The 27583-nt window shown below is 37.4% G+C and overlaps 4 protein-coding genes across 4 annotated transcripts in view; 3 read left to right on the top strand and 1 right to left on the bottom strand.

The window, feature by feature from the left end:
* Positions 1-4380, bottom strand: part of LOC144450435 (protein transport protein Sec61 subunit beta-like) — a 296273-nt gene extending 291893 nt beyond the window's left edge. The window contains exon 1 of the mRNA XM_078141035.1: positions 4377-4380. Coding sequence (XP_077997161.1) covers positions 4377-4378 — 2 coding nt within the window. The 5' untranslated portion in view covers positions 4379-4380. The remainder of the gene's footprint in view (positions 1-4376) is intronic.
* On the top strand, positions 1403-4146 carry LOC144450920 (glutamate receptor ionotropic, kainate 2-like). Its single transcript, XM_078141682.1, has 5 exons — positions 1403-1547; positions 1898-2100; positions 2687-2740; positions 3735-3840; positions 3947-4146. Exons 1-5 carry the CDS (start codon positions 1403-1405, stop codon positions 4144-4146), a joined length of 708 nt encoding a protein of 235 aa, XP_077997808.1.
* Positions 4056-8712, top strand: LOC144450434 (glutamate receptor 2-like). Its single transcript, XM_078141033.1, has 6 exons — positions 4056-4131; positions 4415-4519; positions 5185-5295; positions 5560-5766; positions 5874-6935; positions 7180-8712. The coding sequence occupies exons 3-6, from the start codon at positions 5218-5220 to the stop codon at positions 7411-7413; spliced, it is 1581 nt and encodes a 526-aa protein (XP_077997159.1). The 5' UTR covers positions 4056-4131; positions 4415-4519; positions 5185-5217; the 3' UTR covers positions 7414-8712.
* A 14544-nt stretch (positions 8713-23256) lies between these two features.
* Positions 23257-27553, top strand: LOC144450469 (carboxypeptidase inhibitor SmCI-like). Its single transcript, XM_078141080.1, has 4 exons — positions 23257-23414; positions 24157-24327; positions 25030-25233; positions 25743-27553. Exons 1-4 carry the CDS (start codon positions 23279-23281, stop codon positions 25772-25774), a joined length of 543 nt encoding a protein of 180 aa, XP_077997206.1. The 5' UTR covers positions 23257-23278; the 3' UTR covers positions 25775-27553.
* The last annotated feature ends 30 nt before the right edge of the window (positions 27554-27583 follow it).

The following is a 27583-nucleotide window of genomic DNA, read 5'->3' as shown; positions in this document are numbered from 1 at the left end:
TATGATCTGTTTTAGACCAATATCCCCCCCCCCCTCCATTTAACATAGGTAGCCTACATGGCGCCCCCTTAACCGATTAAGGTAGTAAATGTTTATTCGCATATAGATGCATTCCCCTTGCTCCCCTATGATAGACTCGGATTTGACAGTCACTTTGTAAATAAAACGGCGGGATCTGATATTTGATATTAGAAGTAGCTGTGTGATGTCACCGGCCGGGAAAGAAAATGATTTCCGTTCGTATACAATTAGCATGAGCCGACAGTCTACGTACTTGCCTGTCTATCAGCGTGGTCGAGAAATTTAATTCCGCCCTATCAATCTACGATCTCGGAAAGGTAGAGAGAAATCAGGCTCGTCAACATCCACCATTCTTCAGGAACACATTAACGTTACTGGCGCATAAAATCAGGTGTTGAAGGTACCACGGTCCGGCTATCTAAAATATTACGCGATGCGTAGACGGTGTATTGACAGTCGCACAGACACTTACCTTAAAACCATCTCCGTTCTTTATTCCATCACCTGTTGTCATAAACACAAATCGAAAGTGTTAATTTTATTTAAGCTTATTGTCAAACTCCCCGCATACCGGATATGCCAATTCAACTGATAATTCAATCAATTCTTCGTAGTCACAAATATCGATTTTAATATTTTATATCCGTCTTTTAATATTTGAGTCCACTGATAATTATTAAAAGAACTGTCCAATGACCATTTGGGTGCTACGTTTTGAGTAAGTTAGTTATTGACAAGGATATAACTATTTACAATCACAGTCAATGGAGGGGGTGGGGGCTATCATGGAATGTTTTGTTAACATCTTCTAAACATATTTCCACGCTCATACAGTATAGAAATCACTGGATTTGCATACATATTACAACACGACCTTATCGACAAGCGATCTCCTTCCTTTGTCAAGAAATATCAAATACGTTTATTCACAAAATTGTAAAAATAATGTTTTGCATACAATAATACACATGGTACACAGTGTTCCATAATTCTACAAGTTGGTGTATTACTTCTACAAATGTTTTGTAAGGGGTCGCCATAAAAGTGACAGCCCAGAGATGGCAAGCGATAGAAAAGGATGCGAGTGCAAACACAGCGAGTAAAACAGTCGTGATTAACAAGTACAATCCTGACGTTTCTTGAATTGATATTCTGTTACAAAACGCACACACCATTCTCTCTCTATCTCTATCTCTCAAATGATAACCAATGGACATTAATTTTCTTACATTTAATAGTTTGCGAATATTTTGCGCATGAAGATATTTTAGCTGTTGTTCTGACAAGTTCCTGTAGTACATTTTGTGATTCGGTCGTCACAAATGTAGCCAGCCAGACCAGGACAGCCATATTGAAAAGTTACGTCTACGGAAGTGACGTCATGGTGGTGGAGAGTGCAAATCAAACAGCGGAAGTTTTTCATTTGGCACCGAAACGGATGGAAATGGTTGAACTCGTCATCGACATTGCCAAATATTACTACAAATTGGAGTCAGTGGCTATTTTGTATGACGACAAAGTTAAGGGTAAGTCAAGTCAGCGATGGGAAGTTTCTTATTCGTCAATATGCACCATAACCGGGTATATTGAATGTCACTCGCTTCTGCAGGTCACATGTCACTGGAGGTCACAAATAAATGGACAAACGGACGAATGGACAGACAGACAGACAGACAGACAGACAGAGACAGACATGCCAGCAGGCACGCAGGCAGGCAGACAGACAGACAGACAGACAGGTGGTGGTGGTGGTGGTGGTGGTGGTGGTGGTGGTGGTGGTGGCACGGCATGAGCCCCATCGGTGATTGCAATGTTATACATGTTCGATAACAAATTTACCAACTTTGAAGTTACTTGATGCCGTATTTTTTTGTAGATTTGGAGATAGTTGTCAGAGTAGCGGAGGAAGGGTGGCTACTCGTTACTAGAAAACTACATACTGTATCCAACATGGATGAGGGAAACAAAAACCAACCAAGGTTGATGAATAAGGCGGTTTTAACCGAAATACGACAAATGGGAATACAACACATCATCCTGCATACTCACACTACAACAATAAGCAACGTTATGGAAGTTGTAAGATTTTTATAGCTTTCGCATACACACGTCAACCTGACCAAATACGAGAGAGAGAGAGAGAGAGAGAGAGAGAGAGAGAGAGAGAGAGAGAGAGAGAGAGAGAGAGAGACAGACAGACAGACAGACAGACAGACAGACAGACAGACAGACAGACAGACAGACAGACAGACAGACAGACAGACAGACAGACAGACAGACAGACAGATAGATAGATAGATAGATAGATAGATAGATAGATAGATAGATAGATAGATAGATAGAGACATAGACACACAAAATTAAAACACACGTACACCATAGATATACATCCAGACACCTACATCTAACACTATTTATGTCTCAGGAATTATTAAGAATATAAAATAGGAATTGCTCTAAAATCAAACGGTTTCCACTTACTGACTTAGATACATCTGAAAAGTAGTCGACTAATTGTAGAGTTTGACGAAATATGCAACCGTTATTGTGCATCAAAATTGTAAATGTGGGGAAACTTGATAACTTGATTGAAGCCATTGATTATATCGTCAAGGTTGTCAACTGGAAGCTTACATTTAGTTATTGCTCATTTTTTTATTCACAGGCGATGCACCTTGGGATGTTAAGTTACCGTTACCATTGGATACTGTCAAATTTGGTGAGTTTTTCACGTGTTTGATTACATTATTGGAAGTGGTGTCTATTACATATTCCTCTTTCATAATTAATATAGTATGCAATTACATTACATATAAATTTTATCGGGAGATTAATTCATCTCTTGGAGAATACCTAACTGTGTATCCAGAATTTCCGGTGGTATTTGATATTAACGAACCCCCATTTGAATATTTGCTTTGACATCAATAACGTAACAGTAAAGGAATCAATCGATTAGTCAAACTATACAGGTTCGATCGACTATTCTCAGAGTGTATAGTTACAGTGATTTCTCAACAAAATGTCTACTAAATTATATCTCTCAGCCTGAGGTTGTTTTTGTGATATTCAAAGTGCTACATAATAGCATCTCCATCTTCTGTTGATTTCCACGAAGATTATATTTCACTTTAAGATGTTGTCTTTACAATAAAAAACTCCCATTACCTCACTGCGACGTAAACATGATTCAATATTCTACGACGCTAAATGAAATTACAGCAATCTACCACATCTCCTAATCGAGATGGTTAAAGAGACCCGACATCCTAGAATTTCAAACTCACAAATAATATAAAAGTGTCAGTCACAGATAATTCAGTAGGTTTTGTTCATTTTCACTGGAAACTGTATACTTTAAGCATTCCTAGGGTAGTGGGCCGAGAAAGGGTCAAAACCATGCAACATGGTACTGACAAGTGAGAACTTTGTATATATCTTAGAGTTTAATGTCACAAACTAATACAAGTTTTTTTTTTTGAAGGTAATCATGATAAGACAACGTGCTTGTCACTTAAAATTCGCAAAAATTAACTTGTGTAAAAAAAACGTTTGTACGTAGATAAAGTGATCTGTAAACAAACTGGGTAAGCACAAGATATCTCTATGTCGAGACCAATTCAAAGTCTTGCAGAAGGGAATTTCAGATCACATCATCTAGTCTATGCATATTGGTTTTGTGGTTGTGTTATACTTTGTTTTCTTTCCTGTAGGATACTGCATACCTTGATTTAAGTCGATACTTGTATGCTGGTATGAATCTCACTCTTTTTCGGCCTTCGAGAGATGAAAGCGTTGTCACAGTTGGGAGTGACAAAGGTATGGATTTTTTATTACATTATTGTCGTAAAACTACCATTATTGTTGCAACACCACCACCACTACTACTGATAGCACTACTACCAATTTCTACTTTACTTTTTAGAGCATGGAATTGATACTTATGAAGCTATCCTCTTCAGAGATGCTTTAGCAGTAATCACATCAGCTGTCGATGAGTTCATCCGTAATGATGGACAATTCAATTGGACAAATTCCTCGGCATCATGTTTCTCTGCTGACCTTCGACCCTCTACACCTTCAAATATCATAAGAAACTATATATCAAAGGTAACTTGTCAATAAAGTATGTATTATGTAGATTCAGATAATGACGCATTGGCCTAGTTATGCAACTTCCGTTAAACATGTTACAGACTGCTTCTATTACTATTATTTTTGTAATTGTAAGGTCTTTAAAAAAAATTCATCTCCAATATCTACATATTTTGTGATTTTTTCACTTTGTCTTAATCTGAAAAACAGAAATCAATCAACATTTATCTGCATGATTATATCTTGGGTTTTAAAAAAAAATGTTGATTAATCTATTTATTTTTATTTGTTACATCAGGTACAGATCCGCGGAGCATCTGGGAGCATTTCATTTACTGGTACTGGAGAAAGAGAAAACGTATCATTCGATATATTGGAACTTTGGAACGAGAAGTTACGCCTTGTGAGTTTCTACTCGTTATGGTAAATTGATACAGTGGGGGGAAATAATACTTGCAGTGGAATTAACTTAACCACTTACTTCTTCTTTGTTGTTGTGTAGTTCGTATGTTCTTGCTTACACTGGTACAGCTCATTGAATATCATGTCTATATTCGGTATATGCGCCATTTATATTTCTAACTATACTTTTATTACCTTGAATATGTTAGCACTGTAGTGCTACTTTTTCACAAAATATAAATAATCATCACTTCCACAAAAAACATCTGCAATTCTCCATATTTACTGGACACCAGCAGACGACAACTTTTCTTTATCATTATTTCCAGTGAAAACATGTACGTGTGTACTTTGTATCTGTACACTGTTACTGAGTGCTGCTTTGAAACAGTTTCAAAAAGTCGAGATTTATCGTATTTTGTGTAAATCTGAGGATGTGCTTACAGCAGTCTGGTCGATCAACCATACTTGGAAGTGCTCATTTACATATATTACCATATCATTAATTCATACAGAACACGTTTTGACCAATGGGCTGGATGAGTTGCTAGTCAACTGCTTCAAATCCCTTTTCATTGGTATAATGCAATAGCTTATCATTATACTGTATATTTGAATTTCTGGTAATACATGAGTAATAAAAAATGATATTCTTTCCTCATGTAGGCTGGTTCCTGGTCTTCAAATGAAGGATTGGTGATGAATAACGCAGGCGCATACAACAAGTCAAACCATTATCTCTTTGGCGATGCTCCCTTGAGAATTACAACAATTATTGTAAGTATATGAAATCATTTTGGCCACGAAAATGACTGCATCTCTATGATTATTTATTTTGCATTTGAAGTTGTCAGAATGTGTACAGTTATCATATCACATGGGGGAAACGCCAGGGTAACTTCAATTTCCCTGTATATATTCCCAAAATGGAAATTGGCACATGAATATGAGCAATATATGCAGAAATCCATGAAAATTCAAATGTAAGTGCTGAGCACGTGTGGTGTTTAACTGATGGCACTTTATCTTTTGTTACTGTAGGACCACCCATTCCTGTTCTGGAAGTATGGTCACGAACACCTTGAAGGCAATGATCGTTTTGATGGGTTTCTAGTCGATTTTATCAAAGAACTTGCCAAAAGAATGAATTTCAACTATGAATTACACCTAGTGGCTGATGGCAAATATGGCGTAAGGGCGGACAACGGTTCCTGGAATGGCATGGTCCGAGAACTTATTCATGACGAGGTAAGTGTACTGTCGGAAGGATACAATAATGATAATGGTAACGATGTGAGAATGATAATGATATTTTAAAAGAAAAACTGTTTTAACTTTGAAATTCTCATTTTCAGGCTGACATTTGTTTGGCTGGATTGACCATAAGCTCTGTCCGAGAAGAAGTGATCGATTTCTCAGCTCCTTACATGTTTCTGGGCACTGATATTCTAATGAGGAAACCCGAATTAGCCCCTCCAAATCCATTCAGTTTTCTAAGCCCTCTATCGACTGAAATGTGGATTTGTGTTGGCGGTGCTATCATCGTTTTTAGTCTGCTGTTAACATTTATCAACAGAATTAGTCCATACGAAGCTCATCATCTTTCACGCCGCACTGATATGTCCGAGAACGAGGCCACAAATTTGAACGCTCTGAATAGTTTATGGTTCGTGTTCAGTGCATTTGTTCAACAGGGGTCGCAGTTTTCACCGCTTTCGTTGTCTGGTCGAATAATGAGCGGAACGTGGTGGTTTTTCGTGTTGATTTTTATTGCATCGTACACTGCAAATATGGCGGCTTTTTTAACAGTTAAGAAACTTGAGTCACCTGTAAACACAGTGGACGACCTCGCCCAACAAACTGAAGTTGAATATGGTTGTACAGAAAGCTCCCAGACTATGTCTTTCTTCCGAGATTCTGGAATCGAACCGTATAAAACTATGTGGACATATATGACACTCACTGAACCGAATCCGTTCCCGCCAACTAATGAAGAAGGTGTCCAGCGAGTTTGTGAGCAAAATTATGCATTTCTACAAGATTCCACTTTCAATGCCTATTTCACAAATAAGAATCCAATACCGAACTGTGAACTGATTGTGCTTGGAATTCCTTTCGATAGTAAAGGCTACGGGTTAGCTTTCCAAAGAGGAGCTCCGTACAGAGATGACTTCTCACAAAATATTTTAGAACTCAGAGAACAAGGATTCATCCTCGAACTCAAGACATCCTGGTGGCTGACTGTTTCTACGGGAACTGATGACGGTACGATCACTGGAGCGAACAACGTATTGCAGCTGAGCAACATTGCAGGTATTTTCTACCTGCTCGCTGGTGGCGCTGTTGTGGGTCTGTTGGTGGCACTTGTCGAAATTATCGTTTATAAAAGCAAGAAGTCAAAAAGGGACAAGAGAAAGGTAAAATATTTCCTTAATGTTCGTGTTATTTTTATAAGAATCTTGGCGAGATGATTGCTAACGAATGGAAACGAAACTTGGTATCACTTCGAGATAGATGGCTGAAAAAAAGAGTCCTGCTGATAACGGTCTTATTTAAAAAATATTACATCAAAATATGTCGTAATAATTTGTTCATCTAAGGTTACAATTAACACATGTACCTAATATTCCCAACTATCACCTTCCTTTTACTTTGTTACAGATACAGGAGAATGGACAACGGGAGACTGTACCGGACCACAACCAAGGCACATTCAATTTGAGAGGAGATATTCCTCGGTACAGAGTCACGCGAAGTGTTACCAGGCAATCATGCGACGACCGATATGTGCTGAGTTTTGATGATCTGAAACGTCAGCACGTTTCGCCAGAAAGCAGTCCCGAAGTACAAGGGACAAGAAATCAACAAATTTGGCGGGAAAATTTCTACTTCTGATATATTGGCGGGAAAATTGCTATTTGGGATATTGGCGGGAAAATTTCTACTTCTGAGTTGGTGAAAATATTGGAGAGTCGTATTTTATGGTTTATTGATTTTACTATCAGTGATAAATACGTAAAATGTACTCGAGTGTCCTTACTTTGGCATGGGACCCCCTCTCCTTCAATACATGTGTAGATTCTACAGGGGGGGGGGGGCTCTTTTTTATCATACTTCTAAAATCGCTACAAAACGGTGTAAAGTGTTTCATAATATATGATGATATGGTTTCTTGAAAACATCAAACCCCTGTTACCTAAATACATTTACCAGTAATAGTAATAACTTAAAGTTTATATAGCACTTTAAAATACCGTGTTCAAACAACATTACAATTATATAGCCCCAGCACGGATCTGTAACAGCACAACAAAGTAATTGACAATTATCACCCCTAACATGGACCTATAACGACACAACAAACTTTATACTTCATCGACTCACTGGGGGGGGGGCATACAATCTATTGATCTAAACTAAATACCCGACGATATCTAACGACTTTGCGAAGCTGAAAAAAGATTTGTATTTTTATTATGGTTCCGATTACATTAAATTTTTAAATAGATGGGGTAGGTAGATTTTTTATTTTATTTCATCTTTTTTTTTCATGTGTGAATGTGAAGTTCAGGTTGTCCATTGTTTTCCAAATTGTTATGTATTTCTTCCTATCTGATGTACAGTCATTACAGATTGGAAGAACAGTTTTATATTGTCTTTTTAAGTTGATGTCAGTTTCTGCGTCCACTATTTCTCGTGAGACTTCACACAATTTTTGCGATTTTATTATTTTTTCCCCGAATACGTAAAAACATTTTAAAGTCGGCAGTGAAAAACTAGGTGGGGTCGGGTAACCGGAACCAAACAATTACTTTTTAGGCCTAAGGGACCTCATTAGATGTGAAAATGACCGCCACTACAATAAAAATATAGAATTTTTCACACATGCATTTTTCAATTTATTTTGGGGAAGCCAAACAATTCTTGATTTTTCCATTGCACTTCAAACCTGTGGAATTATAAGCAAATATTTCATATGTAAAATATCTAGACATGAAAATTTTGGGGTTTTGTCAATTTATCACGTATACCCTAAATATATGTTAATTAGATACATGTGCATGGAAATTAAGGTGAAATGGTTGCTTGAGTCCAAACTGCCTAAGTTTGACCTGGTTGTAAGTGGATTGACTATATGATTGTTATTAAAATAACTCAAAAAAATATTCATACCTGTACTTGGCCATTTCACTGTTTTATTGTACGTAATTCTAAGCTTTACAGACTGTAAAGTGATTTCGCAGATCAATTTAAGTTTGTGGGTAGTAGTATGATGTATATTATATTTACATACTTGGCAACTTATCAAGTTGCATAAAGCCATGAGTCAAGTCGTCAGAGGGCGTCTTTGTTACCTGTACACACCGCTTTGATATCGCGTATCATTGTGCTGGAAGTCACAAGGGTGAATTTTCGACGATGGATGGACTGTCTGCGGCCAGCGAAACTAGATCAAATGATTTGGACAGAAAATTCCGGGAAGAATTCTTTAAGCTGTCCCAAGACTTAGAAGATAAATGTCGTCGTAGTGCATCTACGCATGCCTATCAAGCATACTGGTGGGACCGCCTTGGCAACTGGATGGAGTTAGTAGCAGTTGTGATGGGTATTGTTGGAACTGTGCTAGCAGGCAGTTTGTGGTCAGATATGGTTTCGAAGACAGCCTGGCTTAAATCCATCGCCATAGCAGCAACTTTATTAGCTAACGTAGTGTTGTCGATGGTAACCATTTTCCATAGCAGTCCGTATTGTCCACGAAACAGGAGTTGTGGTCATGCAAAGCCCGCGAATAAACTGAAAGAGTTGGAGAAAAAAGCAGAAATGTGGCGAAGAATAACCCTGGTCGACCCTGCGGTACATATCGACGTACTATTCCTGCAGTACGAAGGTTTGCTAAGAGAGAGATTTTCGAATTCTGGTGAAAACGATGACACGCACAATGACAGCCAACTAGTTATGCAGAAGTCACAGCAACCGGGAAGGAGAAGTCGACGAATTCTGGGAGGCAGGAATACCGTCAATAATTCATTTGACATTGTTAGTTCTGTATAGCGCTTCGTTTGTGGAACACTGTTGAAAAAAAACAGCAAAACCCTACAGCTGACGCCTTCAGAGAGATTTTAAAAACTGTTCTCATGACCTTTCTAACTGCATAGCATCTCTGAACGTTTCGTCATACTGGAAACTTGTGCTTTATAAATCGATTGGTTGGTTGGTTGGTTGGTTGGTTGGTTGGTTGGTTGGTTGGTTGAATGAATGAATGATTGATTGATTGATTGATTGATTGATTGATTGATTGATTGATTGATTGATTGATTGATTGATTGATTGATTGATTGATTGATTGATTGATTGATTGATTGATTTTTATTGAGGATATATTAATTATCTTCTAACCATTTCGACTACAAAGCTACATTTGAAGCAGGCAAAGTGAAACCAAAAATTCATAATCATGCAATATTGGAGGTATGATTTTCTTTCCAGAGTGATTACGTTCTTTATATAGAAATATATCTATAATTTCAATTCGGCTGTGGAGGCTTGACGTTTGCCGTACCAAACAAGTACAGCGGATCGAAAAGAAAAGCATCGGAAATCGATTTTTTTACTGCATGCATGAGATATGATTTCACTTTGCCTATATGTACGTCTAGTTAGTACCGGATTCCTCCATTGTAGTCATATCTATTGTAGAGACAGCTGAAACTTTGTCTTGCGAAAATCTATTCAAAATCACTCGGAAAGTATTCATCGGAAGTGGAAATAGTAAAAGAACGCTCCCACTTTCGTAGTAGTTCCGAACTCAAAGCGTAAACAATTTTACCTATAGTATGTTTCGGCTAAATCACTAAAGCCTTCTTCTGCGGTTATTATACGATGTTCAATACCCCGCATATACTCGGTAAATTAAGTTCTCTCTGATTTCGTCGGAACTACTGAAAAGTATTTTTTCAGAGTATGCAAACAACTTTTTGGGTTGAACTATCTCAACATTTTGTTTTAGCTCGGCATAAACTCAGACATACATTCCATTGAGGATGGTTTTCTGTAGTAGACACAAGCTTAAAACACCATTTGAAATACAGTGGGAGTCGGATGAGAAGATACAGTAAATCGTCTCACTCGACAGAAATCGTATTGGCATCGCTACGTCTTGTCGTCTGGGAATGAATAAGGCCTAAGGCTCTTTCGAAAGTATGTATTTTATGTTATAGTTAATAAAAGGTATGAATATTTGAAGATATACGGTAGTTATTGGTATTTTGTTGTAAATCTAGGGGACCGTCGTATAATTCTATCACAACCTTAGAGAGGAATACTTGACGATGTAATCAGAATCACACTATACAGTAAACCTGGAAATTTTCGCTAAGACCTAAGAAGAGTTTGGTTCCGGTTACCCAACCCCACCTAAGTTTTCACTGCCGATCCTAAACTTTTTTTAAAATATTCCAAAAAAAATCTCGAAAATTGTGAAGTCTTGAGAGATATAGTGAATGAGGAAAACGACATAGCTTGTCTTCAAATCTAGTAATGGTTGTACATATGATTGGAAGAATCCAATAACACAGAGACCGTATGGAAAACAATCGAGAACAAAACTACTTGAACTAGACACTCACCTTTTTTTTTTAAATCTACCTACCCAACATATTCTAAAATTGAGCGTAATCGGAACCACACAATTTAAATAATAACAGTTTCTGGCTGAAATGTAGCCTTTGACCCAAATTTTTTATGTTTTTATATTTACAGCGTTTGAACTTGTAATATGAATCTGCCAGGGTACACTTGTACTCTTTATGCTCCGCTTAGCGATGCTGTAACACGCAATTCGTAATGCTTATTAGGAGATTTTCTAGCGCAACCGCAAAGCTTAGATTGGCGGCGCTGTACATAATACGCCTCCCCGTTGCTAAGAAATAAGAAGCCGTCCAATCCATTCGAGCGTGATATGCGATTGACATACTTTACCTTTAGTAAGACGTTGATTAAATAAACACAATCATAATCTCATATTATGCAATACAATTCAATTCTGAATTCAGAGTTCCATTGGCTCTACCATAGACCCACAGGCACTTGTTTCCCGAGATACGTATCAGAATGCTTCTACCACATACAATATAAATAACATGTCGAAAATATCGATAATATTGACGTGTTTAGCCAATTGTATATAAGGGGTAAAATAACACTTGTTTCTGTGATCGTGCAAGTCCACTCACCTCGAGATATACACATATTTATTCTGATAGAAACATTCTGATTCGTATCTCGGGAAACAAGTGCCTGTGCATAGACGTCTATGGTTCGACTAAATAAACTATAGTTCGACAATTAGCATAATTGTATAAATATTACTATTTGGTTTCTTTTAATATTCATTAATAAGTAAAAGCAAAGATGACACGTCTGCTCAGATAGGTTTTTCACGAATGTCAGTTTTTTTGTTTGTGTAGATTCGACCTTTGGATTTGGCTCATGTAGCCCCTATTACTATTAGTAAAATCAACCTGCCATTTACATAACTCCCACTACACGCCTGCAGACACGTTCGCAGCCTCAACATAACTTCGATTTGTACTCCCACGATTTGTGACGATCCCAGGTGAAGTTGAATCAAACAATCTGTGCTTGTAATGGTGTGAAAAAGTATATTGGATGTTTCTGTAGAAGCTATACAACGCGGTGTAACAAATCGTTCTCGTGGCTGTTTGGCAGGTGTGGAAGAACGCCATTCTGATGTCATCGGAGTCTGTTCAAGTCGGCTGGAAATTTAGTGTTTGGACCCATAGAAAGACGTTAAGGGGCCAAAGTCTTACATCACCAAAGTTTACAACGTAAACTTCATCAAAATATATCGCGTGTGAGCCTCATGTGTATGAATATCTCACATTAGGCCATCACTACCAGCATTTGAAGGTCAGTAATTTGTTGTATATTCGACGATGGGTACAAAGTCCTCGAAATCTGTCAAATTTGGCTCCAAGTCTTCAAAAGTGTTCAAGGACAGAGACTCGGGATACCTTACACTTGATATTAAGGACAACGGTTTAAACCAACTCCCACCTAAAGTTTGTCGGTTGAAAAAGTTGCAGATTTTGGACGCGAGTCTCAATCAACTCCATACTTTACCTGTGGAAATTATCCGACTAGAACAACTTCGTGCGTTGTTACTTTACTCCAACCAGTTTGAAGTTGTACCGCAGTGCATGTGTGAGCTGCACAAACTCACGGACGTTGTTCTGACAAATAACAGAATATATACAGTTCCCGCTGAAATTCGACAATTGACGAATTTGAAATACTTGTCGTTGAATGGAAATTCTTTGCACGAGTTTCCCGAGGTATTATGTTGTAACGAACTCAGTGGGCTCGAAAGGTTGGACTTGGGGCAGAACAAAATAAAATCGGTACCTAACAGCATTGCTAGATTAATATATTTAGAAATATTGATACTTTCAGACAATCAAATCGAACTTATTGGTGATTCGATATGTAAATTAAGCAGGCTCTCCATCCTCTGGTTGAAGAACAATAATCTGACGTCACTTCCGCCAAAGATGGCGACGAGGATGACGAAACTTGAAGAGCTGTCAATCCAAGGAAATCCTCTAGCCGAACCACTGATCGCTGCTGCATCCAGAGGTGTGGAGGGAATTCGACAGTATGAGCACACAAACTAGAATCATGTCATAGACTTTGAGTAAGCTTACTCAAGAAAAGTCACTTTTAAATGACCAACCATGAAGGATTTGTAAAGTAGGCGTGTCAATTTATTACTTAGCATACACTCAAAGTGACTAACATTTTAACAAACCAATCAACATGCAGTAAGTGAATGTCAACAAAGTGACCTTTTGTTGTACAGTAACAGAATTGCAAGACTTTTATCATTAATTTGGTTTTGAAATTCATGCAACAGCTGACAATGTTGTTGCCAATCGAATAAACAGTATAACTCAAGCAAAGTAAAATAGGAAGCTAAGATGGTGGGGGCGTTTTTGTGAAATCAACTGAGTTATGGGAGGAGAATTATGTATATGCAGACAGTCAGTTCACAGCAGTGGGTATTTTCGATATTTTGGGCAATGGGCTTATTCAATGGTATGAACAAAAGGACTGGTGATTGTACATTGTTTCTCGTTGCTGTTCTCTACCAACCTAGGGAGCCCATTACAAATTACAACACTGTTAACTCAATGTATCTGAAACCGCCATTGATCTTAGTACTAAGTAGTTCGTCGATACGTCAAATGGTCGACTGCAGCATAGTCTAGCTCCTCTACAGTATCATTACGATTTACACCTCCACTGACAGTATAGTCAAAGTCGTTACTCTAGAAGTACTGAGATGCATGAGCTGCAATTTAAAAAAATTCATCCACTGCCACCCACACACTCATTAACATCAATCACAAAATTCTCACTAATAACAGTCCCTCATAAAGTTAGTGTTTATCAGGGCAGGTATGTAATGTCCAAATATGGTATATTTGTCAGCTCAGGATGCTACTTATACACTGTTTACATCACTATAGCAGTTGGGTTCACTGACTGGATGAACAACTTTTTGTGCTGATTGAGGGACTTTGGCCAGACGTGGTTTAGTTGGAAACCATGTTGGCATCCAGACTAACTGAAGCATAACCAAAGTATTTGTTTCGCTTGTACACACAACATTTTGTTGAGGTTTGTATCTCAAAAGACCTGACAAGCTCCACGGCTTCGTTAGATATGGAAACCCATCCACGATGGGTTGTTTTCATAACAGAAAATTTGGCAGACCACATCTTTATGGCAAGCCTTGAAATTTTCACCGGTACAAGTACGTAAACACAGTGGCCGTCATGGCTCATGGTGATGCTATATTTTAATTTCCCTCTGACATTTTATTAACATAACAAGTACCGCCCATGTGATGACATGCTCTGACATATGCAAATTTACCAGGCTCTATTATATCCGTTCTTACATCTACCGTTTCTGACGGTATTGTTTATACATCATAGCACTTTTTATTCTTATTTGTCAATCGCGGCTGTCAACTTTCTGTCAAGTAACTCAGACGTTATGTAAGTTTTAATTTTATTCATCATTTGCAACAGACCGTTTTCAAAATATACCATTGTCTGCTTTTGTTCAAGCACGATCTTGTTTGAGAATAGCTTCAGTATTGTAATGTCGATCATTCTATTTAGTTCATGCTGTCATTTTTAGGTCCTAAAAGAAGATCATCCACTTGAGGTCGAAACGTTGGTAATAAAGTTTTAACACAGACTAAAGGACTTGTCACCTTTTTTTCTATCAAACTCAATATACAGGACAGGGAGAACAAAAGTTAAACTCGTCTTCGACAAGATTAAGGTCGCAAATTTGACACATACAGTTGTTCGCTTCTCGGATGAGAGGAGTGAGGGCGCTGTGGTTTTATCATGTTCAACTTATAATAATATGAAGGTTTATTTATATATTGTGTTAGCGTTAATTGATGAGTTCAGAGAGACACAATTCGTATAATCCATAAAGGGGAGTTCCACTCCACTCCAGGAATAGTCTAGTTTTCCCTACTACGTTATCTTCATACTATACTGACTAGTCAATCCCGTTACTCTTGCATAAATTCTGTACTCCCCGCTCGAGCGCGCATAAAAACATGATGAGGTCATAGTGTCCCCACGTGATTTTAGTTTAAACAGACAGGAGGTGGAGTCCTGATTGGACATTTGCATATCATATCAGTCCTAGATCCTAGAAACATGAGAGATGATGACAGCCTGTCAAATTGTGATGAATTACTACTGATCATGCGCCCTTCGCGCTTCGCCCACCATGGGGTTGAATAACAATTAGCACCTTGAGTAACGGGATTGACAAGACGGTATAGTATGAAAATAACGTACGTAGTACGGAATACGGTCCTTTAGAAAATAGACTACTCCATGAAATAAATGCATTTTCGTAAATTTTGGATATTGGAGTCATTTCATGATTTGACATTACATACACTCTGTGCGATTGCTGCGCAACACATGAGTTGAAACTTGTTCCATATTTATATCTGGCTATACATATGGCTTGTGGTAATACTGATGGTCTGAAAACATTGGCACTCGGATTGCACATATCTCATACCACCCACTTTGCTTACATGTAATAGGTATAACATCACGTGACTTAGCTTCAAGAATCAATTAAGAAGATCTTTGGGTGGGGCACCATAACCGTGCTAAACATATGTCAATTTCTACATAAAAGCAAGGAATTTTAAAGATGTTGCTTACCGAATTTCTTCTTATTTTATCAACAACTACGTATTTCCATCACTGTCAAAGTGCAGGTAAGTTAAAACATCTTTATCTGAGAACCTATGGTTAGGCCTAAACAAAGTGTGTGGTTCCGATTACGTTCAATTTTAGAATAGGTGGGGTAGGTAGATTTTTTTTATTTGTGATGTGCGAGTGGTCTAGTTAAGGTAGTTATATGTTTTTCGTTGTTTTCCATATGGTGTTTGTACATGTGTTATTGGTTTCTTCTCATCAGATGTACAGCCATTACAGATTGGTAGAACAGTTTTATAATGTCTTTATAAGTTGATTTCAGTTTCCGCGTTCCACTATTTCTGGCAAGACTTCACAATTTTCCCGATTTTATTTTTTTTTCTTTGAGTACGTAAATAAGTTTAGGGTCGGCATTGAAAAACTACGTGGGATCGGGTAACTGGCCCGAACAAACATTCTTTTTTAGGCCTTAGCGAAAATTTACAGTATACCGTCAAGTATTCTAATCTAAGGCTGTGACAGAATAATACGACGGTCTCCTAGATTTACAACAAAAGACCAATGATTACAGGATATCTTCAAATATTTCATAAATTTTATTCATTATAGCATAAAATACATCCTTTTGAAAGAAAATAATAGAAAGTTGCCTGTATAGAGAGAACATTGGAAAGGTGATATTTTTACCCTCCGTAAGAGAAACGTATAATACGGTCATGTATGTGGCGGTGTATAATAATAACAATATCCCAATCTCATTCGTGAAGGGACTAAAAGCGTAAAAAAAATATGTGGTTCCGATTTCATTCAATTTAAAAATAGACAGGTAGGTAGATTTTTTAATTTTATTTTTAATTTTTTTTTCATATGTGAGTGTCTAGTTCAGATAGTTATGTTTTCTGTTGTTCTCTATATGGACTTTGTGTTATTGGCTCCTTATCAGATGTACAGCCATTACAGATTGGGAGAACAGTTTTATATTGTCTTTTTTCAGTTGATGTCAGTTTCCGCATCCACTATTTCTTGAATATGTAAAACAATGTTTAGAGACGGCGTGAAAAACTAGGTGTGGTCAGGTAACCGGAACCAAACAACATTTTTTATTTGGCCTAATCGAACGTCCATACGGACGATATTCAGTTTACGTATTGTTGTGTTTGTAGTGACCGCCTTTTAAGTGTACCAACTTTTTCCAACTATAGATATATTAAAAGATAACTTGCCCATAGGGTAGTAACCATCTGGTTAGCGCATGTTGACGTGATGAGCTGACTAGGTTGTGACCTAAAACATGTACAGTTTAGCAACACTGTCAAGGCGTCTTCCCATGCAATCATCCTGCCCAGCAAATGAGTGTTGATGTCATTTCTTGGTAAAAGTTCTTATCTTAGAATAGAGCACTAAGGCACACTTCTTAGTGGCGACAATATCATGAAACAATTCATCATTTTTTGGATATATTTTTTTTTTTGGTGAATTCGAACTTATAAACAACTTTTCATTATATTCGAACAGAACTACCAGATCCTGTGGGGTTTTGGCCGCTAGATTTGGAATTTGGGACCAGAGACGTATCTGGTAATGGGAACGACGCTGCTGCTGCAGACGTGACACTGTTACCCACATCCGATAATATCGGAGCTTACAAATTTCATGGAAATCTAACGTCGTATATAGAAATTCCAAACAATGGAGCATTGGACACGAGGTATTCTATAACTCTGATGGCGAAGATTTTCACACTGGATACATCAAGTGAAGGGCCTATATTTGTTTTTCAAGCAGATTTACCAAGTCAATGGGGTTGTCACATGTGGTACACAGACACTCCTGGATTATTTACCAGATTCACCACTCGACAATTCGAGTTCCGTGACGGAATTTTTTCAAGAGGAATTCTTCTTAACACATGGAACGACGTAGCAGCTACGTACGACTATTCTACTGGGATAGGAAAGTTGTGGATAAATGGTTTGATGGTCGATTCCACTTCTCTTGGACAAATGCAAATTTCGACCCAATTTGAAGCACGAATGGGAGTTATGGAACATGATAATAGATATTACAGTGGTCTAATAAGATGTATACAAATTTACGATGTCGCTTTGTCGGAAGAAGACATACAGAAGGCTTTTTTACGGTGTCCAGACGAAAAAAATGCAATACCTTACCGTAAGTAGTTATACGTGCATGTATTTATATATGCATGTATGCATGCATGCATGCCCACCGTGCCCGCCATGAGTGAGTGAGTGAGTGAGTGAGTGAGTATAATGTACATACGTTCATGCAAACAGGCGTATTATGTTTTTTTAAGAATTCACACCGGCTTACTATTACTACATCTACTAGCATTGGCAAGTGGCCCAAACGTACTTAGTGAGCCTTCAGTAATTACAATAGGCCTGGGGAAATATGGTTCGGGCTGTTGCGTTAAATGTGACATTCGAGCTCCCTCGACTCCGCCTTGCTAAAAAGTGGCCCTCCCCAAATTTCTTTCTCTAAATCATCACCCTCCCCTATCAAAGTACTTCAAAACGCGAGTTAGGTACTGTCAGATAATGAAAAGGAGATGAGGTAATTCCACCGCTGCCACCATCTTGAAACTTTTAAAGGCATTGGTTATTTCCCACTGTACTACTACCGCCATGTGGATGTACACATGTATGATGGCACTGCATTAACAAATACCTGTGTTTGGATATCATTCGCAGAGCTGAAGGCCCCAGTTATTAGACTGACACGCTCCTGACATCGTCGGGGAAGGTGGAAAACATATCCACAACATTATCCCTAGTATTGTAGTACCTTATCCAACTGCTCTCATTTTACACCTGTAAGACCTACTTCTCTCCTCACACCACAACTGACAATACATGGTTGTCAGCAGCAAATTGATTGATACAGGCTGATATCATGGTAACTAACCCTAACTCGAACCCGAATGACAACAATAGGATTTGGAACTGATGGCCAGGATGGGACATCAATAAACCAAAAACAAATGCAATGTTAGACAACTATTTTATAATGAAGCAAAATAAAATGTGACCCTCCACCCTGATTTTGCATTTTCTAAAATATGGCTCTCCACTGAGTACTACTTTGTAAAAAAAAAATGACCCCCTTATTCCCCGGCCCTCCCCCTTTAAATACCGAAGGCATCCTTATTTCATGCATTTACAGCTGCATCAACAAGGATACAAACAACAGCAACAACACCAGGAACCATGGGCACTACTATCTACAATTTGTCAACAGAAGGCAAGTGAACTGAATGACATACCTATATTTCTCATTATTTTATCACCTTCATATCAACAATACAACATTCTAAACATGTAGCCATTACTTTTATTTATAGCTACACCAACTACAGCACTGACTAAAATATCTGAAACCATGCAAACCCGCAAATCTGAATTCCTACCATCAGGTAATAAGTAAACTCACCACTTCTTTTCACATATATGAATATGAATATGAATAATTATGTGTGTGTGTGTGTGTGTGTGTGTGTGTGTGTGTATGCATGTATGTATGTATGTATGTATGTATGTATGTATGTATGTATGTATGCATGCATGCATGCATGCATGCATGCATGCATGCATGTATGTATGTATGTATGTATGTATGTATGTATGTATGTATGTATGTATGTATGTATGTGTTCACCAATAGGTGAACTTACTATGCCACATCTTTTCATATGTCTGTCTGTCTGTCTGTCTGTCTGTCTGTGTGTCTGTCTATCTATCTGTCTGTCTGTGTGTCTTATACAGCTGCATCAACAATGGTATCAACAGGAATACCAAGTACCGAGGGGACTAGTACTACCTCCGATTTCTCACCAGTAGGCAAGTAAACTTATACCCATATTTCCCATTATTTTATCACCTTCATATCAACAATACAGTATAGGCAACATTCTAAACATGTAACCATTACTTTTATTTATAGCTACACCAACTTCAGCACTGACTAAAATACCTGAAACCATGCCGACCCGCAAATCTGAATTCCTACCATCAGGTAATAAGTAAACTCACCACTTCTTTTCACATATATGAATATGAATAATTATGTGTGTGTGTGTGTGTGTGTGTGTGTGTGTGTGTGTGTGTGTATGTGTGTATGTATGTATGTATGTATGTATGTATGTATGTATGTGTATGTATGTATGTATGTATGTATGTATGTATGTATGTATGTATGTATGTATGTATGTTCATCAATAGGTGAACTTACAATGCCACATTTTTATATGTATGTGTATAATCTGTCTGTCTGTCTGTCTGTCTGTCTGTCTGTCTGTCTGTCTGTGTTTCTTATACAGCTACACCAACAATGGTATCAACAGGAATACCAAGTACCGAGGGGACTAGTAGTACTACCTCCGATTTCTTACCAGTAGGCAAGTTAACTTAACAAATTATCTTACAGTTTTACCCATATTTCTCATGATCAGTATTTTATCGATTTCATATCAACAATAAAACGTAGAGTACATTCTCATTATGTGAATATCGTTAACCTAGCCATTGTCTATTCACAGCTACAACTACAATACCGACTAAAATACCTGAAATGATACAGATGTGCAAACCCAATTTCACACCAATAAGTAAACTTACTATGCCACATCTTCATGTATGCATGTGTGTGATATGCCTGCCTTCCTGTCTGTCTGTCTGTCTGTCTGTCTGTCTGTCTGTCTGTCTGTCTGTGTATATGTATGTATGTATGTATGTATGTATGTATGTATGTACGTATTTAATATGTATGTATGCATGTATGTATGTATGTATGTATTTATGTATGTATGTATGCATGTATGTATGTATGTATGTATGTATGTATGTATGTATGTATGTATGTGTGTGTGTGTGTGTGTGTGTGCGCGCGTGCGTGTTTTAATTCATAATGATGATATATAATTATCATTTTATAGGTGGTCCATATAAGTATTGCAATGGAGAATTCAACATTTTTCTGTATGGTTTGACTGCATTTGTCGGATTATGTAACTTACTGCCTTTGGCTATCATTGCAATCATCCAAATATGTCATGTGTAAGGTATTTGAAGACGAGAATGGGTTTACTTGGTTGCAATGAAAACACAGACTTTATGGAAATTCACAAAAACCACATGTGAACTGAATGGCCCCTATCGAGGGCAAGGACGGGGAGTCATTTTGTCGTATGCATTGTTTGAAGGAAAATTGCCAATACATTGAATGGTGAAGGAATTCATATAACGCCCTCACTATACAGACGTAGGAACTACATTGTATAAACAGCTTTAGTTAGGTTATCATTCACAGTCATTAGCCCCATCTACACGGCACTAAAAATCCTACCTGAGGTAGGATTCGGGATAGTTTGAAGCCTGTGTAGACGCAAACGCGTCCTGAAACCGTCCTGAAACTGTCCTGACTTAGGACACCTTTGAGAGGTTTCCTGAAACCCTCCTGACTTCGTCCTATGTACTGTCAGGACGGAAGGCGCGACATCTAAGCCGCAACCTTCCTATGTGTAGACACAAACCTATCCTACCTCAGGTAGGACTTGGGACTGCCTCAGGTAGGACGACCTACGTGTAGATGGGGCTATTTTACCCTGAAATGTTAACTGTTGATGTAAGTTCGCATACAAAATTGCATGGGAATCGAATCAATTTATTTGCATCTCTAATTATCTAATTATCTAATTATTTATTATGTAAATTAACCATAAACTGTCAGTTGGGCATTTTAATTGTCTTTATTTTCACCCATTAATGTTATTGAAAAGGAACATTTGTAAACTGTACAACAAGTAAAACAAATGGACAAATGGACAAATAGACATATTTGCCCATTTTGGTCCGTGTTAATTAAAGCACTTGACTTGTGAAGTGGTGATATGTTATCCATAAATATATTATTGTAGGGCTAGGCACCATAAATATAGGTCAAGATGGTCATATTGGTTTTTGAATATCATAATTAGCTAAAGGCTGGATATAATATTGTGTATCAACTTAATATATGTAAGCAAAGTTACAGTACAGTTAGGGTATAACTATTTTTCTACTTTATGGTAAATACTTCAATCACGGAATGAATTTTTTTTAGCTATTTTAAGCCACAATGGTTGAAGTATTTTACATATTTTCTTATTTATCTAAGTGTTCTTCTCGATGTTCACTTCATTAATTGTCATTGTATCGTTATCATTTTTCTTAAAGACCCCCCCCCCCGGTCAGGTATTATTTTAATGTGAAATTTAATGTAACAGTTGGAAATATACTTGTTGGCAACAATGTCCGAAATGAGTTGATAATTTGTATCCATTCTTTTAAGACAATATCAAATTATAAGAACACGAGTTACACACTTTGACAATTTGTTGTTGCTGTTGTGTTGTTGTTGTTGTTGTTGTTGTTGTTGTTGTTGTTGTTGTTGTTGTTGTTGTTCCAAAAGCAAATGTAACATAAACTGGACACTGCTTTACAACAATGCTAGTGGCAGTGGCTGTATGAACGGATGGATGGGTGGGTTGGTGGATGGATGGATGGATGGATGGATGGGTGGGTGGTGATAGTGGTGGCTTTCTTTATTTACACTATTTACACTGGAAACAAAACAGTCCTTTTCTCACAAGAAGACAGCTGGGGATCGTCCACTCTTCGTGACTATCAGGTAACCTGAAGAACCTGGAAAAAACCTGCCATTTTCGTAGTGTCAAAGTGATGACACTCTTCCCATTTACAGCATACCAAAGGTAATCAAACACACTGTAAGCTTAAGTTTTAAACCCTGACCGCGGTGGTAAAGAGGCAGGTTGATCCACCACTGAACCACCATAGACATTATGTATTCAGCATCACATAAAGGTACATATATCCCCATATATTCAGCGATGACATTAATATAGACTTGTACATACATGTACATCCATATATTCAGGAATTATTCCTACTGATACACCGGTACTATACATAGTATGATAAAAAAACGCATGGAGTAAGCCTTTTTTTAATTACTATAGAGCAAATCTTTATAAATTGCAATTTTGTACAACTTCTTAATTTTAATAATAACATGTCATTTCAACTATATTACAAAAAGTATACTGAAGGTCAAGGTCAAAGCTAATGATATAAGAAGAAGGGTAATAGAGAATGTGGTAAACATATGAACAAAATAATTTTAGACACAAATGTGAGCTTAGGGGCGTCATCAACAGTTCAGTGTAGTGTAAAAATCTAAAATTTCGTTTAGTTAGGCCTCAGGCAATGAAAAAACAATCCAAAAATGCCAAAATTTGTAAATAAACGAAGTTATCGTATTTTGAACTATTGATCTCGATGCGTCACGTTTATCGACACTCTCCAGAAGATCGTGACCGCAGGGAGGCGCTGTCTTATCATATTGCATCGTGGGATTAACCTTTGACCCAACTTTGCGGACGTCAGCGTAAACAAATGGTTACGCACTTCACCAACGTAGCTGTGAAAATGTTTTCGTTTCGGCACTATAACGTCATGTCCGTATTTCTGCATTGCACATTAATGATAGTGGTACTTTTTGGAGTGTTTGGTGTAACACAAACTGCTCCAGGTAGGTATAATTTGTTTACAGGGTGCGTTTAAAGCAATTCTATGTACGAGGCCAAATCGGACAAAATGGTCGAATGTCGACTCGAAAAGTACATGTTATTGTGTTATACTGCGTTTACTCGTTAGTGGTCCATCAATGGACACCCACTGTCTTATACATTGTTTCTTAGTCCGAGTAGGCTCTGAATTGAGTACAAAGTCAGATATAATTGGTCGATATAACTCCTCTGAGTATATGATATCTGTACTCTCGTCGGACTACCTTGGGACGTGTCCCTTGCGTGGCCTTGGTTGGCCCATCCCCATGTATTCCTGGACGTGACTCGATTATGACCTTATTGTTATATTCGTTTTTGGACTAGGTGATAGGAGATGCTACCAAACTTTTATTGAAAATGAACCTTCAACCAGAAAAATCCCCCCCCCCCCCCACACACACACAAGGAAGATTCTTTGACAGTCAGTAATGGCATAGCCAGGAATTCTTGCGGAATGGGGATTTGAGGAGGAAACAAGGAAACTAAAATTTGAAATCCCCCATCTGTATGGATTCAAGGCTAGTAATGGCTTAGAGGTTCTTCAAATTACTGTCTAATTTATCTTTCACCCCAACCCCCGCCCATGTATTTTTCATCACCATCAACCTGTGAAGTGTTAATTATACAATGTATTTGTATTTGTAAGACTTTAAAAAACCATAATTGTCAATATGTATCTGTACAAAATTGTTTCATATCTTTTAGGTTCCACCATCTGTACCTTGCCCAAGATAACTGGTCCATGTAGAGCATACTTTCCAAGTTGGTACTTCAATACACAGACCGCAGAATGTGAACAGTTCATATATGGTGGCTGTAATGGTAATAGCAACAGATTTGCGACTGAGAAAGAATGCAATAATACATGTCTGAATTGTAAGTTGTTTTTTTTAAATGTCTTCCATTAACTGTAACATGAATGTTTCTCATGAATAACAAACTGAAACTGTAAATTAAAAGCAGGTATGGAAAGATATTTTGATAATTCAATAACATACCGTAGGTTTTAAAATATTAGTCGTTAATTCTTTTGAAAACTATCTTGAAAGTAATTAGGAATCATTTTAGCCCCTCCCCCCCCCATCCCCTCCTTGTGTAGCTTTTTCAGTGGGATTCGTTAACCCATAATATCAACATAAGGGATATATGCAAATTATTTTATACTAGTAAATATTCAATAGTCATGAATATGTATTGTTCATCTAATGCATATGTATGTCTAACTCCCATGATGCAACATTGGACCACTGCCAGAACAGTAGTTGTGAAACATTTGCATGAAATTATTATTTATTTATTATTTAATCCTTAAAGAAATGCGCTACACTATACGTCTCAGCGCATTGTACAATAAAATGGGATTCGTTTTATGAAATGATTTCAGAACGTAAAGATTATGAAGAAAAAATGACCATATTTTCCAGAGAAATGTCTCCCTGTGAAACAATACATACACTGACATAAGGTCCACAATTGGGGTCAAAATATGAAAAATTATGTCAGCATAGATTTTTAAGTAAATACATGTATGTACATAGTAAATGTTAATTGGTTTTGGTAATTTATATATTTTCACAGCAAAGAATGACAAGAGTGAACCCAAGCCATGTGACTTATTGTTGGGACAGTCAACTCATCTGATTGGAGCATATATTCCGCAATGCACAGATGATGGATATTTCAAACCAACTCAATGTCATGGAAGTATTGGGGGATGCTGGTGTGTGGATAAGTTTGGGAACAAACTCGGAGAGGTGTATGATGCACACCAGAACTGCGAAGGTATATCACTTGAAATCTGTACTATTCTCACAAACTGTAGTATTATACCCAAAGAAAGTAATATTTAATCTTTATTTCTATATACTGGGTAGTTCTTTGAATTTATGAACACTTGTCTCCCAAGAAGTCAAGTGAGTGCCATCCCTCATGAGTTCAGTGTTAATGCATGAGGAAACTGGAGTACCCAGGGAAACCTGTGTTGTTCGGTAGAGTGAAACTGAACAAAAACTCTTCTTACTTCAAAAACTGACACGGCACCATATTATAACTGACAGACATACATGTACAAAACGACACACACACACACACACACACACAAGGGGCAACATAAGTAAAGATATACATGTACCTGGTCACATGGCCCGACTCTCACACACACACACACACAAACAGTAACAGAGACAGAGACAACTAGACATACACCTGTGTGCCTCTCAGTCACATGCATTACTGTGACACCCAGAAACACTAACTTTTTCTCCCAATTTTATATTATTTTTTTCATGTAGAGTTGGTGCAAAAGAAGGAAAATGGTCCATAGAGGAGATGGCTGTCAAACAGCAATGGTAGAGAAAGCATTATTCAAGATAGCAAGCAAACATTAGTCTTACAACCACATACTGTGTTGTTACTTACTTGGAAATGTATATTACCCATGACTAAAGTAAACCAGTTATTTATGTATATTTTTGCACCTTATGTGCTGTAATATCAAGGGTATATGTAACTATATAACTATGATAGCCAGAGAATTTATTCTAGTTTCAGTTTTCTTCATATTTGTTTTGTTGCTATTAACAACATGCATATCAAGCACATGCTTCGACCAGAAAACTTGGTTGCTATAGACTACTTTGCGAAACTTACATATAGTATACGCTTCTGGTGAAATGGAACAAGAACGCAGGCTTGCATTAAGGCGTCCCACAGTTAGCGAGTGGGCGTGTATGGGACATAGGAAGGTTCCAATGTGACTCGTTCAGCTTAATCGACATTTATGGCTAATATCAATGCATTTATATAATCAGTAGTTGTTAACATAGTGATTTCTAGTGTGTGGATATATTTCTGGTAATCTTGCAAGAGTGACACCAACATTGTCATGGGATGATGATGATTGCTTCAGAGGGTAGGGAAAAATCATAATCCAAATATATGCAAGGGCATACTACTTAATGGATATACTTTTTGGGGTTATGTAACATACATCATGGTGTTGTACTGACGTAGGTCTTTGCCAGGGGTATTAATTATACAGTGCTAAGGTCACAACATCCATCATGGAAGGTACTGTATGAATATGTAATATTATTAACATTACTATTATTGCAGTAAGCCTGGACTGTATTTTTATAATATGTATTTTATTCAGATATTGTTAATTTATCTATTGGGAACAAAGTACTGTCAGTTCTACGTAAAATCTTTGTCTTGAGTGAAACAAATCTTGTTTCCCTGAAATGTAATATTTCTCCCTAGCCATGTCAGACTTGTACAAATAATAATCATTTCGGTTTACACCGATATTTCAATCAGGTCCACATGATATACTTAGATGTTATTCCCCAATATTTTTCTTCATTCAGCCAAGGGAAAATACGAGTGACCTATTAAGAGGCCTTTGTCACTACGAGTCGCTAGACGAGTAGTGACAACCCTTAGGTCATGAGTTTTCTGGCTGAATGAAGAAAAATATTGGAGATTAACATAATTATACCAGCGTCAGTAATATCAAAGAAAATCGGGGAAAGCGATGGCCATTTTTAACGTTTTGACTCATATTTCGAACACAACAGAACCAGTGACGTAGACACGCGTTGTCATGAAATAGACGTGCTTTGTCGTGATTTAGAATGACCAGGGAATATATGCCATATTTTTTGTTCTAAATGGCTCGTGCATGGTACAATATAGTATGTACACTACAACTGTACAGGCATGAGTGACAATCAGTCAACCTTTTTATTTTGATGCTCTAGCATGAGGTAAAACACTAATGCAGGTATCAAGAATTGCAACACAGGGGCATTAAGATGGAATTCTTAATGATTTTGTATTTGCTATATTGTACATGTACAAAATAATACATTTCTATTCTTTGGTGAATTTCCAAATAAAATTTTAATTTTTTCCCCTAAATATTACATTCTGGTATTGCACTATCATTGTACTATTTCACAGAGTTACGCTGTATGCAAATTCAAACTAACTCTATTTTGATAGTTATAACTGTTTCTTCAGTGTATAACTGAGTTCATATATTAGAACTATTATTTACACTTGTTTCAGCGTGTTGAAGAAATAAATATATTGAAAAATATTGTCGGTGTGGCAAGCGTTATTCTTATAA

The sequence above is a fragment of the Glandiceps talaboti genome, chromosome 20 (assembly GCF_964340395.1).
Source record: "Glandiceps talaboti chromosome 20, keGlaTala1.1, whole genome shotgun sequence".
Lineage (NCBI taxonomy): Eukaryota > Metazoa > Hemichordata > Enteropneusta > Spengelidae > Glandiceps > Glandiceps talaboti.
This window is presented reverse-complemented; position numbering and strand designations above follow the sequence as displayed.